The sequence below is a fragment of the Malurus melanocephalus genome, unplaced genomic scaffold (genome assembly GCF_030028575.1).
Source record: "Malurus melanocephalus ecotype Western Australia unplaced genomic scaffold, MMel_1.1 scaffold_234, whole genome shotgun sequence".
NCBI classification, from domain to species: Eukaryota; Metazoa; Chordata; class Aves; order Passeriformes; family Maluridae; genus Malurus; species Malurus melanocephalus.
This window is the reverse complement of record NW_026623466.1, coordinates 1,054,690-1,069,931: the sequence shown is the minus strand read 5'-3', so window position 1 is coordinate 1,069,931 and position 15,242 is coordinate 1,054,690. Positions and strand designations below refer to the sequence as shown.

At 42.5% G+C, this 15,242-nt stretch overlaps 1 protein-coding gene across 1 annotated transcript in view; it reads right to left on the bottom strand.

The window, feature by feature from the left end:
- AFF3 (ALF transcription elongation factor 3) overlaps positions 1–15,242 on the bottom strand; it is a 307,610-nt gene that overhangs the window by 73,604 nt on the left and 218,764 nt on the right. Inside the window, exon 8 of the mRNA XM_057374860.1 lies at positions 10,758–10,809. Within this exon, the coding sequence (XP_057230843.1) occupies positions 10,758–10,809 (52 nt within the window). The remainder of the gene's footprint in view (positions 1–10,757; positions 10,810–15,242) is intronic.

Below are 15,242 nucleotides of genomic sequence, written 5' to 3'. Positions count from 1 at the left end.
CAGCCAGCAGTAATCATGGTCGGRTTCTCAATCTCCTGAGATTTCATCTCCTTTCTCCATCCTTTATTGCAATGAGCCAGAGCTTGGGAACATATTCAGGTTTCAATGTGTGTTAAATGAGCTACCAAAATTAGCTTGAAGTGTGACAAGTTGCAATCTGTTGTTGAAGGGAAATCAGAGAGGAAATTAAATACTTTTATTGTAATTGGGRCTGAGCAGTGAGCTAGCTCATTGTAATTGGGACTGAGCAGTGAGCAGAACGGGTTGAATACAGCTATTGAGATGGAGATACAGGAGTGTTAAGAGTGTTCCCCAGAAATCCCTCTTTTTTAATTTGTTGCAAAAGGATTGCTTCATAAACTGCTGGGCTCACAGGCATTTTTGGATAAGAAACAAATGAGAACTACTGAAGTATGTTCTGCTGGGCTTGGAAGACTCTCTTGGAGGCACTGCAGGCTGACTGTGGATGTATTTTCCTATCCCTCACCCACAGCAACCTTTGGCAAATAAAAGCCAATAAATTGGCTGTTGGCAGATTCAGACATTTTGCTTTCCATCTTGCCTGTCCTGTGGATTAACTGTTGCTATTGTGAGGGAGCTCAGTGACAGCTATTGTATGGAGTTACACGAGTCACACCAGAGACTTCACTGAGGTGGCACAGGGGTACACGTGGTGAGAGCTTGAACCATTCCTTTGGTGACACTGACGCAATATGTGCTGCCCCTGCATGAGTAAATTGCACAGCTTCCAGAGCATCTTGTTTGTCTGTCTTTGGTGGTAGGTACTGCCCTGGAACTGTGCAGGGAACCATTTGTGCTCTCAGTCAGCAGCCCTCGCATTAGCAACCACCCAGAGTGCTGGATGTCGCCCTGTATTGGACTGCAGTTAATGAGCTGTAGACACACTTTTTCCAAGCCAGGGTGAAGGAAAGATGTCATTACTATATACTGCCATTTGGGAACCAGACCAGGAAAAACACTTTTATATCTGTCTTCTTTYACATCTCACTCTTCACATGTCTTCCATGTTGATTCTGGTTTAATTTCCTAAGGTTTCGTTTGTTTTTAGCTTAAATACAGTTTATACCTGAGATCATGAAGCCAGGAAGGAATTTTTGTGAAGGGCACAACCCGATTGCAATCACTGCAGCTTGGCTGATGAAACTCTGCAGAGTGAGTTTTTTTCTGCTTCAAATCTGGGCACTGCTGTGGACCCAGAGCAAAACTTCTGGGAAAGTTTTGCCTTACTGCGAACCCACCTCGGTCCAACCACATGCACAGTTTTCCACCTTCCATGTTAAGATGAGAGGTTAGTCTAACTCTGTTTATAAACAAACACCTTCTTGTGCTGGAAGCTAGACCTGTGCCTGTGAGACAGAGCTGCCCTCCAGCCCTCAACTCCCCTCCCTGGCCAGGTGTTTACAGGCTGTGATGGAGCTGGACAGCCAGCAGCCCTGCTGCAGACAAGCTCAGCTCATTGTGTRGCTATCTTTCCCTCCAAGGCATGTTTTCCCAACGTGTTAAGCATCTTTCTCCCTYGTCTTGAAACCCTCTGCAGTTCTCGGTTTTCTCCTTGAAGAGTGCAGAGCTGCTCATCAGGGCTGGAAACAGAGGTAATGAAAACCTCTTGCACCTACAGACTTGCCCTGTTTAAATGYCCATGAGTATCTTGTGGCCACAAGAAGTTGCCCGAGGAGATCAGGTCAGGCAATTTATTATGACTCCTAACATGCCTTCTCTCTCTGCTGTTCCTAGGGTCTTTGTTTGAGGATTGCTTTCCAGTGTGGATTTCGGAGGGATTTAAAATCACTTGTAAACTGCAGCTTGAGTGTTTCTCTCTAAATTTGCAATATAAATGTATGAATGTGATTTTCACTGTCTGCTTCATATTTATTTAAGATTTACAGGCTGTAAGACTTAAAAAGATCTCCCGTTCTTCCCATTTTGGAGTTGGTTATCATCAGAGCCACATCTTTTAAGAAACTGTAAAGCTCCTTCTGSATTTCATGATTTCTCTGAGGCCTTTCAACACCTCAGTATTAATTTTTCACCCTGGAGTTTTATTATTATATTCTTGGTGTACATTGTTTTTTCCCCTCTACTTTGCCCATTAATCCTTTTATAATCTTCAGGGGCAACACAGTCTTATGACTTGAACATGGCACCTGGGAGTGAAAGACCCAAGTGCTAATCCTGACATTGCAGCCGACTTGCCATGTGGCTTCAAACAAGCCACATCTCAGTCACAGTCTCCCTGTCAGTTCTATAGAGATAATAATTCTTGCTTAGCTCTACCTAAATAACTCTCAGGGGCATTGTATTAAGTAGTTAATACTTGTAAAGTGATTTGGATCTCCAAATTGCTGTATAATCAGCGTGGGTATTAACCATACAGGGAATTTTATAGATCTGTAAATGCTGAGTCTTGTGTCCTGCATCTGCTCAGATTTTTCCTGCAGTCTGGCCCCAACAACTAAGATAGGCTGTTTCCTTCTGCTCTTCTCCACTGAAAAAGATTAAAWTCCTTGTTATTTTACATTAACAAAATGGTTAATTTCCAATGCCACTGTAAGAGGGTCTCAGTCATTGCAAACAAAGCAGCAGTCATCTGGAAAAACCTCTGTCTCCACTCCAAAGAAGTCTCCTTATCAAGGAAAAAGTAACTTGGTTGAAGTGCTGCTTGCACTAAGGCTATCACAGGCAAGAATTKTCAGTGTTGTGCCACAGGCTTTAACAGATTTATTGGGAAGTCTGAAAACTCAGAAATTAAAGTAGATTTTTAAAAGAAAGTTCATATATGTGAAAACAGGGGAAAGACAAGCTTAAATTCCCCAAACAGTGGTAATGCTTCCCAGGGATGTGCTATGTCAATCAACTATGATGCATTTGCTACTGCACAAGTACCTGCTTGGATTGTGCAAGGAAATAAAAGAGAAGGTGGGGATAACACCCTCGGTTTATTGAAACCAGTGGTTAAACTCTCCCTGACTTCAGAGGAGGCAGTTTTCATCCTAGGTGCAGGAGAAATTGTAGCAATAGTTCCTCAGTCTCTTTTTCTTAAATGCTAGTTTTGATGGATTGGCTTCTGAATCCTTTTACTTATTTCTCATCATGTTCTAATATAGCTTCTACTCCCTTTATAATGTCCTTCTMCCCCCAGCTAATTTTCTTCATTAATTTTTCTTTATTCCCTTAATCCCTTTCATGTTCATTTTGTTTTCTGATGTGCTCTCAGCTGCCTCTTTCTGTGTCATCCACCTCTGTGCACCACATCTCCTTCACACAGCTCCTCACGCTGACATCACCCCTGCCCGCTCTCAGGAGCCGAGGGGAGAGAAGTGAGCTTGACCTTCTGCCTTGCAGGGAGCAACAGGCAGCTCTCAGAGAGGCTGAGTCTGTGTTTGTGTGCACACTGAGAGAGGCACAAGCCGGGTGCATTCCCCTCTGACAGCTCCTAATAGCTGTGATGGTACAAACAGCGCTAATTATTTGCGACTGCTGGTTATTTAACCATTCTCTTGCAGGCACGCTGGAAWGCGTTTGCCTCAAGGCAAACACAGCTCGGTGGCCAGGCTTGAGCTGGACCAAGACTCAGGCTCAGTGTCCGATTTTAGCAAGGGCTCTCTGCAGCAGGAGGATCAGTGCACGGGCTGGAAGGCTCACGAGAGACAGGGTCAAGCAAATCCAGCCCGGAGATGTGGGATCTAATCCTTCTTTATGCCTCAAGTTAGCTGACACTGCTGAATTGATTGCACTGGGATATGTTCCCACGCCATTCAAAACAGATGTTCATACAGTAATTCCACTKCACAAGGGGAAAATGTTCTAGTGAAAGATTTCAAGAAGATGGGGTTAAGAATGTTACGTTAGATACAGAAAGAAGTATTGGAAAAAGGTGATAAGAATGGAAAAGGGCAGGCTTTTGAGATTTACTAAGCTAAAACTTAGCTTAGTCTAATTATCCACATGAAGAGTCAAGGAAGACGCCCTTACACTTTAAGTTTAATTTCCTGTCCATTTTAGAGGTTTGCTACTGAGGAGCATGCAGATCAAAGTGCTGTGTTCAAAGTCCCCAGATTCTGGGCATGTCCAAGATCCAAGATGATCCCTAACTTTTTTCAGTCAGTCATGGTTGTGGCTTTCAGATTTAGAGCTTCATCCTGCCTGCCAGCCATAGAATCTGATTTTGTAAGACAGGCAGTGATGTGAGCCAAGTTTGGCAGGACAAGACCGAGCTCTTATTTTGTTTCATCTGACAGTTTCAGTGAGGCAATCTTGGTTTTCTTGTCATGCCTTGTGGAAGTGCAAATTTAGATGTCATGGAGATTTTAAAATCAGAGCTGGCAAACCACAAAAAAAACCTTGGCTCAGCTGGCTTAAATCTTACTCTGGATTCTAGTTAAGTTGGATACCAAAAGMATTGCTTCTCTAATACACAGGAAATAATGGACTTATCCAAGTTAAGTAAGGCTGTTACAGTGACTATTGCTCCAGTCTAAAAACACACTCACATTATAGTGACAGGGGTCTGAAGAGAGTGTTTGGATTAAGTAAAAAAACACCTGAGGTTTCAGCCATTCCTTTACCCAAAACTTTTTTTTTCCACCTTTGCTTATCTCTGATTTGTGCAGTTTGGATTGCAGACGGACTTGCATGCAGCCAGACTTCATGAAGTAAGTTTTCTGTGCTCAGTGGAGTGAGAAACTTCTCATCAGAAACATATTTTTCCTCCAAGTTTATCAAGACTTTTTTTTTTTTTTTTTTAAGAGAAATTTCATTTGCAGAAATGATGCAGGCTCTCTGCTTTTTCTCTGGGGCTGAGTGTTCTCATCTCCTTTTTCACTAATCTTCCCTTCTGATCGAGCATTAAATATTGCACTGATGAAGAGGTAATTAAAAGGAAACACAACACTAAAATGACTAAATGTGGTTAAAATATTTGGGCATGGCATATGTGAACGCAATTAACACTGGCTAAAAATAGTTCTAATGATGAATTGGGCTATGTGGTATTGTGTCACAATTGGCTCAATAAAACACTTCTCTCTAGATGTACCTGCCTTGGTGCTCCGCTCAGCTGATCTTTGACTTCAGAAACTGCTATCCTAACAGAGGTCTTTCAAAAAGAAAGCATTGCTCCTTTTTYAATTTGTTTCAGAATTCATTACAGATGGCTTCAAATTAGCTGAAATATTAGATTTCATATGTAGGAGTACATATGAAAGCATATGTAGAAGTTTATAAAGACTCCACTAAAAATTATTCCTTCTGGAAGAAGGTAGACGCATGACTGGTCATTTCAGGATAATTTTCCTCTTTTTGTTGACTGTCACTCCATATCCAGAAATGAGAGGGAGARAAAAACGTCCTACACATTACTAAACAGATTGTCTTTACATACATTCTTTCTYGCTTGTTTCTGGATACCTTTAAAGAAACAAAATAAGATTTTATGATTAAAAAGAAAAGATTTTCTAATGCTGTTTATGTGGGCACATGGCCACACCAATTGCCATTGAGCACACRGATGGACTTTTGTCCTGTTGCAGTCATGACAGATTTGGCTTGTCCCAAATGCCTGTGCTGCAGACAGTCCTATCAGAAAGATGCATTTCCAGCAGTGTGCCCTGGTAACCTTCAGTGCATGCGTGATGGGAAACAAATGTAGGCACCTATGTTCCCATGGGAGCTGCGGGTGTAACTCGAATTAGCATCAGGTTTTATGGCTCAACCATGACCAGGGTGATGCTGAAGCACGGACAGGTCCCCCAGGGCCCACCCTGACTGTCCCTAGGCTGCCGTGGGTGGGAGGCAACCCCAACATACACAGAAGGGCACTGGGCTGGGTGGGCTTCCATCACCCTGTGGGATTTGGGTGGTGAGCCAGATCAGGCTGACAAGACTTTTATTTTACTGTTCTAAAGCTGTGAATGTTCTGAGGCTGCTCTTCCCCCGAGGTTTCCTGTGAAATGACAAGGCTTTTGGTTTGTCTTGGCTTGCCTGCAGAGGGACTGGTTTCGCTTACACAGCTCACACCCTGCAGGGCCAGTCTGCCCCTGTCCTTTCTTGAGGAGGGTGGCCACTGGCAGGCAAATGCTGCCTGATCTCTTCCTTCAGTGCAGGGCACAGGAGCAAAATTAAGGAACCTGAGAGGATTAATTGCTGCCTCCTTGTGCACTCTGCGAGGGGGGTATCGTTAGCCCCCACAGTTACCTGTCACCACAGGAGAGTAGTCATACTAGTTTTTCTTTGAAAAGAAWAAGTTTGTGTCTTCCCTTTTGACATCAGCCGGGGCTGGAGTGCAGAGCCATGTCCCTGGGAGTGTGTTCTGATTGCTTCTTCAACTTCTGTTTATACAATTTTACAAAATTTTGGCAGGAATCAAGAGCACATACCAGGGTGTTGGCTTTTATGAATCTCATGGGATGTGAAAGTCAAGCTGACTCGATGAACTTTGGTTACATATTCCAGACAAGCACAATGACTCTATTTATTCAGACTTGGCAGCCAGAATGCAGATTGACTCTGTGGGTAATAAATTTTCACAGCCACAAAACTTCAGCGGCAACCAACCTGATCCTGTGCAAAAAAAAAACGCACACGAGGAAGCAGACTTGGGTTGCAAAAATATGTTAGATTATTATTCCATGTATGCATACCAGTCAGTTAATTTATTTGGCTATTGATTGACACGAATTGCACAAGTGATGCCAGGGATCTTTTTCCCCTTAAAGGAACTCCTTTCTATTACAAAATGTTCGTGTTGTAAAAGGACRAGTAAGGGGAGAAAAAGAGAAATGTTCATATTACAATTGACAATCTCCTTTTAATATTTCACCCAAGACTGATTTAAGTTATCCAGTGACCTCTACAGAGAGGAGCAGGGTATTATAATGGGGACTGTTTCATGTGCTATGCCACACTTCAAAGAGCCAAAAGGCAATAACCACTACAATTCGTATTCTGAACAATCTTAAGTACAATTTTGACATCTTCATGCTACAAAGCTTCAGATGCTTTCTGGGAGAGATGATGATGAAATTATTACTCTATGTGTTATAAATCAAAATGAATTGGCTCTTTAACTTGCAGATTTATGTTAACTACCTTGGTATCTGCTAATTGCATGCTCTTCAGATATTGATTGGGGATTAAAAAGTATATTTTCTTCAATCTGTGTGGTGTAAAATATGCCAACAGGAAATTTTCTCTCTGCATATTACATCCTATGATCACTGCCTGTAAAATTGAAACGATCAGTTTAAATGGATAAACTATGCTCATTAAAGAGGAAAAATACATTTATGTAATTAAAATTACGAGACTAATATGTGTGGATAATATAATTACTGTGGGCGCACATGTACTCAGCTCAAACCCAGCCTCTTTGGCTTCTCCTGGGTCTGTGAATCTCTCTACCTTAATTGCTGGTATTAAGGGAAGGRTTGGGAATGCTTTGCCCACTGCAGTCTTGAAGCTTTTAATCATGCCTCTGTCTTACATTTGGCCTCYCTCATCCTGGCTCACATTCCTTGGTTTGGTCACAGCACTCCAAATGCCAACCCTGGGAGCAGAGAAGCATCTGTCCCCCTTTGTGCCATTTCAGAAACTTCCCATTTGCTGCTTAGCAATTTCAGACATAAATGCAAAATCTTCTCCAAAGTTTTCGAAGATTTTCCTCTAAACTTCCCAATTTAGAAATCAGCAAAATTAAAAGCTTCCCAGCTCATGTACAGCTCACCTTCAGCTCTTTGAGGAACTGGACTACTTGAACGAGTTTGATTGTTCAAAGGTTGATTAATTACATGAGGAAGATCTGAGAAACTCTCATACACTGTTCCTATCCATTCATCTTTGATTTCTTTTTTCCTTGTTCCTGAGCTCAGGAGAGAGGAGATTAAAGAGCCTCTGAGTTAGGAAGTAAAAGGAAACGAGTTGTCCTGCTGACATTTAAACACAGGTTCATCTGAGCAGTTATTGGAAGAGATAGTCTGTGTTACTCTTTTTTGTGTCTATTTCCTGCTAGGCAGATGGAAAGGTAGTGTTTTGTTTTTCCAGAAGGTATGTTTATTTAGGATTGTTCCTTAAGCAAACCTGCAGATCTCAGCTAAGGCTATACAAAGCATTTCATACAGCAGGAGCCWGCCTGTGCCTCAGGGAGATTTTTGTCCATAGAGTCAAGTTAGAAAAAAAACATGYGACTAGAAAAGGGGACCAAATAACCAAATAACAAGTAATCTCCAAAGGTTGTTCACGCTAGGTCCCGTGATGATAAGGAGGGAGTTRTGGGATCTCAGCCCTGCTTTTTGCAGTGTGGGGGGTGAGCTTTGTCCTGGCTCTGCAGAGCTTGCTTGAGCACTCAGGTGAAAGACCCATCCCGTATCAGCTGCATCTTGGAGCTTTGGCRCTGAGCGGAGACCTTGCATAGCACACAGAAGATGTTAATGATGACAAACCACAGTGCTAAACCAAAGGTCTGTGTGTGCCTGCCTGACCAGCAGGACTTCTGAAAARCCCCTTCTCCACCTAAACCTACTGACGTTCTTTATGCATGGTAAACACTTTCACGTGTCTTTTTCTGCTTGCTGTGAAGCAAACCAGAATTTCATCTCTCTGGCTCTCCCAGTCTGTTTTCACTGTGAAATTTCACTGACACCCATTAGTCAGGATCTTGTCTCCCTGCCTGAAGGACAAGCAAGGTCTCCTGGCCAGCAGCTCATGCCTRCCCTACCAGCCAGCCCCTGGCTGCAAGCACCACGGCACCTTGGTCTGCTGTTGTTATTCTTAAGACATCCCTTCCATCCCTCGCTTTATTTTGCCCTATGSTGTCGATGAGCTGTATTTTAAACTATCTAGACAAGCAGGAAGTGTAATTAAATGTGAAGTGTTTCAGGATAAAATATGTTAAACAAATTGTATAAATATGTAAATAATTGAATCTATCCGCTGAATCTTCTTAACACCAAGAAGCTTTGCTCAAAATAGATGAAACAATGTTTTAGTATTATTAAATTATTAATTTAGTATTATTAAATTATTAATTTAGTATTATATTAAAAAGTTTTGATTTACCTGTTGTTTGGAATATATTGTAAAATAGAGACATCGAATAACAAGAGTTAAAGAAAATCCTGGAAGAACTTCATGCCTACATACCTAGAATTCTTTGTGTAAAATCCTGAATTTCAAAAGTCTAGATACCTCCAGTTACCCATGACTCAAATAATCATATTTGAAGCTGGCATGGTTTAACCCCAGCCAGCAAGAGTACCATGCAGCTGCTTGCTCACTTGCCTTACCCCAGTGGGATGGGGAAAAAAGGCAGAGGAAAAAAAAAGTTTGTAATTTGATCTAAAGTTGATCATTTTTACAGTTAAAATAAAATAAAATAATAATATTGTAAGAATTATAATTGCAATGAAAAGGCAGACAACGAAAAGAGAGAAATAAATTCCAAAAAAGGACAAATGATGCAAAATACAATTGCCCAGCATCTACTGACTGATGCTCAGCCCATAACCAAGCAGTGATTGGTGCCTCCCAGCCAGCTCCCCCCAATTTATGTACTGACACGATGTCCTGTAGAAGGGAAATCCCTTTGGCTGGTTTGGGTCAGATGTCCTGGCCATGGCCTCCCCCAGTTTTTGGTGTCACCTGCTCACTGGCAGAGCTGGAAACACTGAAAATTCCATGACTTAGGGTCAGCTCAGCAACAGCTGAGACATCAGTGAGTTACCAACACCGTTCTCATACTGAATCAAACCACAGCACCGTACCAGCTACCCTAGGAAGAAAATTAACTCCATTCCAGCCAAAACCAGAACAGAAAACTACACTATATCTGTGAGATGCAGCCAGGAGCAGTACTGTCCTCATATGCTCTGGTGATGGCATGGATTGTGTCTTTCCGAGAAAGAAGGAAGAGAAGTGGGTCTTGGTCTCTTGTTCCCAACCAAATCATCCATGCCAGGATACTGAAAAGGAGAGAGCACAGCACTGCTTGGCAACACGGCACTCAGCTGGTCATGGGAAAGTCCAGCTCCAGCCCTATTCTACCGAGTCCTTAATTATTTAAACRAAGTATAGCAATATTTTAGGGAAAAATTGGGTGACACCTCCCAGAGCCAACAAAACCCTCCATTCCTCACACATGGAATTCCTGACACATGGAAAACTTTGGATGTTGTATCTGCTGCCAGACAACAACATAGGCAGTTGCTCTAATCACTGTGTTACGGATGAATCGAATGCACAGCCCAGGGTTTTTCTCTGTTCTCTTTAGCTTTCTTAGCAGGCATGGGCCACGCAGAGTCAGGACCAAAAATGCTCAGAGGAGAGGCCGAGGCTGGGGGGAGGCCGGAGGCAGGTAAGAGATAAGCAGCCCAGCAGCTAATCCCTGGGGCCAGCTCACAATTGCAAYGTTGGCCTGAACCCTTAATCCAGAATTCCTGTTTCTCCCCTCCTTGGCTGCTCTTTAAAACAAAACAAATTCAAATCAGAAGGAAGCTCATACAAAAACCTTCTGGGTCTCATCAAGGTGATAAATCAAGAGCACTACAGCCCGTTCCCTACCAATCCAGCAGTCAGCACATGCAGGCTGGCTCCGAGCAGCAACATCTGTTACTCCAGTTACAGTACTGCCATGTATTTTGATAACCTTTATGTATGTTTTGAAAAAGCATTAGCAAAATATTTGCAGTAGCTCAGTCTTGACATGGAACAGGCTACAAGTGACWTGTTAGTTGTCTGGTTCCTACCTGGTCATTCTCCTCTTCATCACTGCTTAACTTGAGGTCATCTTCTAGCATTCTGGAAAGCAAGCAGAATAAATTACAACTTACCAAAATGCTTTAGAGTGGATATTTTTATCAGAGCTACTGTGAMTATTTAATAATGTAAATAAAAAGAAAATATATTTTATCCTAGTAACTTTGTAGCTGTGACGCTTTATGTCTTATCCAGTTGCTATCAGCTAACTTTTGAATAATTTCCTACTATTGCTGCCTAAAAGAAAAYGTTTATTAGAGTAACAGTCGACTTTGCAAAGATTCTTGTTAATATAATCACTGACAAATGATTTTTATGTGCTAAAAAATAATATTTTTGATGCTGACAGGTCAGTAGTMTCCATGAGAGGAATTTTTTTGTCCATTTGGCTTAGAGCTTAYGAAACAGAAGTAGATGTTTACACTGGCAGGACTGCAGCACAAAGTAAGGTTCAGAGATGTTTCCCAAAGGCCACTTTTACTTTATTGCATGTTTGATATAAAATTGACATTGACTGAAACAATTAAAACTAAAATATATTGGTGCACAAGAGTATCCACAGGATTTCACCATCACATAAACATAGAAAATAATGCATTTTTCTAATGAGGATTTTGTTCTCCCTTCCCATATCCTTTCCTCAACTTGCTTAAACTGGTTCATAAAAAAGAGGAGACTGGCTTTAATTCCATGCATTTTTTTTTCCAATCCAAGATTAAGTAACCAACAGCTAAAGGAGTTGAAGAGGTGCAAAGATTTCCCCCAGCACTTGAAAAGTCTTCAAGAATAGGAGCTATTTTTAACTAGTGCCTSGGTAATAATAGTAATAATTCAGAAAGTTGCTAATTTTTCTTGCACTCCGGGAAAAAAGAATCTGTAATTTCATCTCGACTCCAGAAGAAAGCTTGGTGAGCAATTSAAACACATCCTGTGACGTGGGTGGTCCCCGGAGTGCAAGTATCGCAAGAAGACATATGTAGTAATTTCAAACCACCTCCTTGTACTTGTGCCTCGATCTCCCAAGAGTGTGCCTGAAAAGCATGACTCTTACATGGGCTGCATGGTGTGCTGTGCCTTAAAAGAGCACAGAGCCTCACCACGCTCTCCTCAGCTCCTYGCTGTACGCACAGTCCCTGCCTGTTGCTGCTGTCACAGCTGCTTCCCTATTTCCTCACGGCACCTCTCAGAGAATGTAGGTGTGTAAGAACAGGACTGAGGTCACAGCAGAAATTTTGCTAGTTCATCTCTTGAAGATTCTCCTCTTGCTTTTTTTCCCACATTTCCTTCTACTTGTGCCAAAATTTCTCCTCTGTAAAATCAACATATCAAACTTATCGCATTGCAATGCAGACACCTAGAATATATATCCGTTGRGTTAGAGTGACCTGACAATTTCGCATGTTTTATCTTGAAGTAAGTCCATTGTCAGGAAAAAGTTCTCTCTGCCATTTCCCAAGTGAGCAAGACTTTCAATGCAGGCGCTGACCCAGCTAACCAGCCCTGGTGAGAAGTGAGCAAACAGGACAGGCAAACACAGGATACAGCTCCAAAGGGCTACACCATGCCAGAGAGGCAGAGCTTCCTGTAAACACCATGAGATCCACACTGGCTTTGGATCCCATCACTTACAGGGATCCAAACAATCTTATAGTTGCTCATTCTTTTAGTTAGATCTGTTTAGGCCATCCCTGAGAAAACAGTGCTCAAAAACAGAAGGCTCAGATCTGGGTTTCAGCACCTATGTGATGAAATCTGCATTGACAGTGTTTTAACCAGAAAGTCGTGTGCTTGTTGTGCGAAAAGCAGAATTCCCAGGATGTCAATGCCTGCTCTCCCTTGACTTTGAGTGCATGAATTTTTGCTACTGATGTGGTATTTTAGTATATTTACTTTAGGTTTARCAATTTAGCTCTTCTAAATGGAAGCTGAAAAATCAAAAGCCTATAATGAAACATTCTAGATAGCTCTGTGTATTTATTAGTGCCCTGTTTTTTTGCATTAATACATAAAAAAGTGTTTTGTGAGCTTGTCATTAGAAGCAATTGGGATACTTTGAAGCCTTTGGGTTGTGTGGAGGTGTGAGCCAAGGAGTGCAATCCAGTACCATCCACACAAAAGGAAAAAGAAACCGCAGCCCTGGTCCATCAAACTCTCCTTGCTTGTACATTTTAGCCAGTCTTTATTTTCCCTGTCTGTTTTTCATTTCAGAAGCACTGCTTTCCAAGAAAAGCACTGCCTGCCTGGGGCTCGTGGCCCCTTTTGGAACAGCCACCAGCCTACAAACATGCTCCTCACACTGGGGATAGGAAAAACCAGGTCATCATAAAATGCTTGCTTGCTTGCTATTTTTCCCTAGAGCTGGATCTGGCTGGCCTGATCCATGTATTTGTCACAAGGATGTATCAGGTTGCCATTGTAGGGGTCTACTTGTAAAGGCAGGAGCTGTGTGGGTATAACCTCTGTGCCTGAAAGGCTTCACTGTTCCCAGACAGCTCTCACTCTCAGGTGAGCCCTCAGCCCTCCTCAGCAAAGCCACAGCCAGAGCAGGACAYACTGTCACCTGGCGGGTGACATTGAAGCTGTCCTGGAGAGAGGGGCTCCTTGAGCACCAGGGCAGCTCTCACAGCCCAGGCTGAAGCACACCCGGGGTGAGGAGAGGGTGTTTATGTTATTTGGACTCCTATTTTGCAGTAAGTATCTTAAGTAAGGTCAATCAGTTTTGGAGTATGGGTGCTTTTGAGGAATGTTCTCCTTAACAGCTCATTTCCATCATGAAAACAATGGTGGTTGAAAAAAGAAGTCCAGAACTGGATCAGCAGACCCCACTTGAAGAGAGTGAGAATAGAAGAGAAGAAAAATACTTTAAGCTYGTGAGAGGCATTACATTATTTTGTAATTTATCTGGAAAGTACTTTGACACAGATTCAGCACAGAATGCGCTTTGGCACATCCTGTGTTAGCTAAGCACTTCAGACCATGTTTAAATCAACCCTTGCTCAGGATGGGATTTCTTTACATATTCTGKCAAACTAGTATAAGGATGGAGAGACAAGCACAGATAAGCTCATGTGCAAAAGCAGCCTTGACACTTTTTTTCAGAACACACAAAATCCAGGCCAGTAAGTGACGTCATCTATGGGCCTTCAGATTTTCTTCAAATGAACCTGGCTTTGATGTATTCGGACCCTGATAAAGAGGTAAGTAAATAYAACCTTGTAAACAAAAACTAGAAAAATGAAGTGCTATTCAGAACAGCTCTGAAAATCATACAGCATCACTTAGGGCTTCTGCACTTGGAAAGAGCGCTTAAGGTCAGGAAGTCACTTTGCAGAACCTAATTGAATATTTTCAGTGAAATCTCTGTGAGGTTGTGGAGGCAGTGAGGGGTGGGCTCAGGCGGGAGTGCTCACCGCACTCTAATTAATGCATTTGTTCCTTTCTCTACAAAGAATGTGACAGGTAGAGAYATAATGAAAGGAAATGAGGATGGGTTGGGGATATTGAGAAATGCCTCAGCAAGCCAGCTGGTTTCATTCTCCAGTAACCAAGGGGTCACAGCCTGGGGTGATGGGCCATTCAGTTACGGGGGAAAGGAGGGGTGTGCAGGATTACTTACACGCAGTGGAAAACACAAAGTGGTCTAGAGGGCATTGATGTACAACATCTGCCAGTGTCAATGTGACTGTGTGTCCAAATCTCCTACACAGTTCATTAGAAAGCCTGACCTGTTTTAATCTGTGGGCTGATCACTGCGGTGCTTCTGTAGGGTACCAGGGCTGGGCTGGCCATGCGGGGCAGAAAGCCCTGTGGGACTCTTGCTCATCCCAGCATGCCAAAGGRCCAGGAGTTGCTACTGGACAAAATTATAGGGGCTTTGGGATGGGAGATCATCACAGGCTGACCTGGCTTAAATGATATAGCTGAGACTTGCAGCTTCACTATTTTCTTTGCTTGCCTTTTTTCCTGATTTGTCACTGGTGGAAAGTTAAATCCCAAGCAAGTGCTACCTTCAGGGCCAGCCAGAGCCCAGGGAATAGAAAGAAGACATCTAGTTTTCCCTCTGGGAATTAACATCAAAGCAACAGCAAGTTTCAAGTTTGAGGGTAGCGCCAAGCCTTATGTCAAAGATTTATGAAAGAGCTGGAAGATTCTCCTTCTGAGAAGAAGGAAATGGTGGGGAAGGAGATGTCAGTGGTGCCATGTCTGGAGGAGGTCGTCATCAAGAGCCAGCTGGGAATCTGTTGTCACTTTTWACGTATGGAGCCAGTCTGAGACGCYTCCAGCATAGCCCTACTCAGGAGGGTATCTATTTTCTTCCATGGTGAAGACACACCTCAAGCCTGGAATTATCCTTCACATCTGCTGGTGCACATGAAAGAGGTAGCAGGCATCATACCTCACATTTCACTTTAGCCTCTGATAAATTTCACATTCCTTGGCCTAATGTCTTGTTTCTTTCACCCTGAAAATTACTT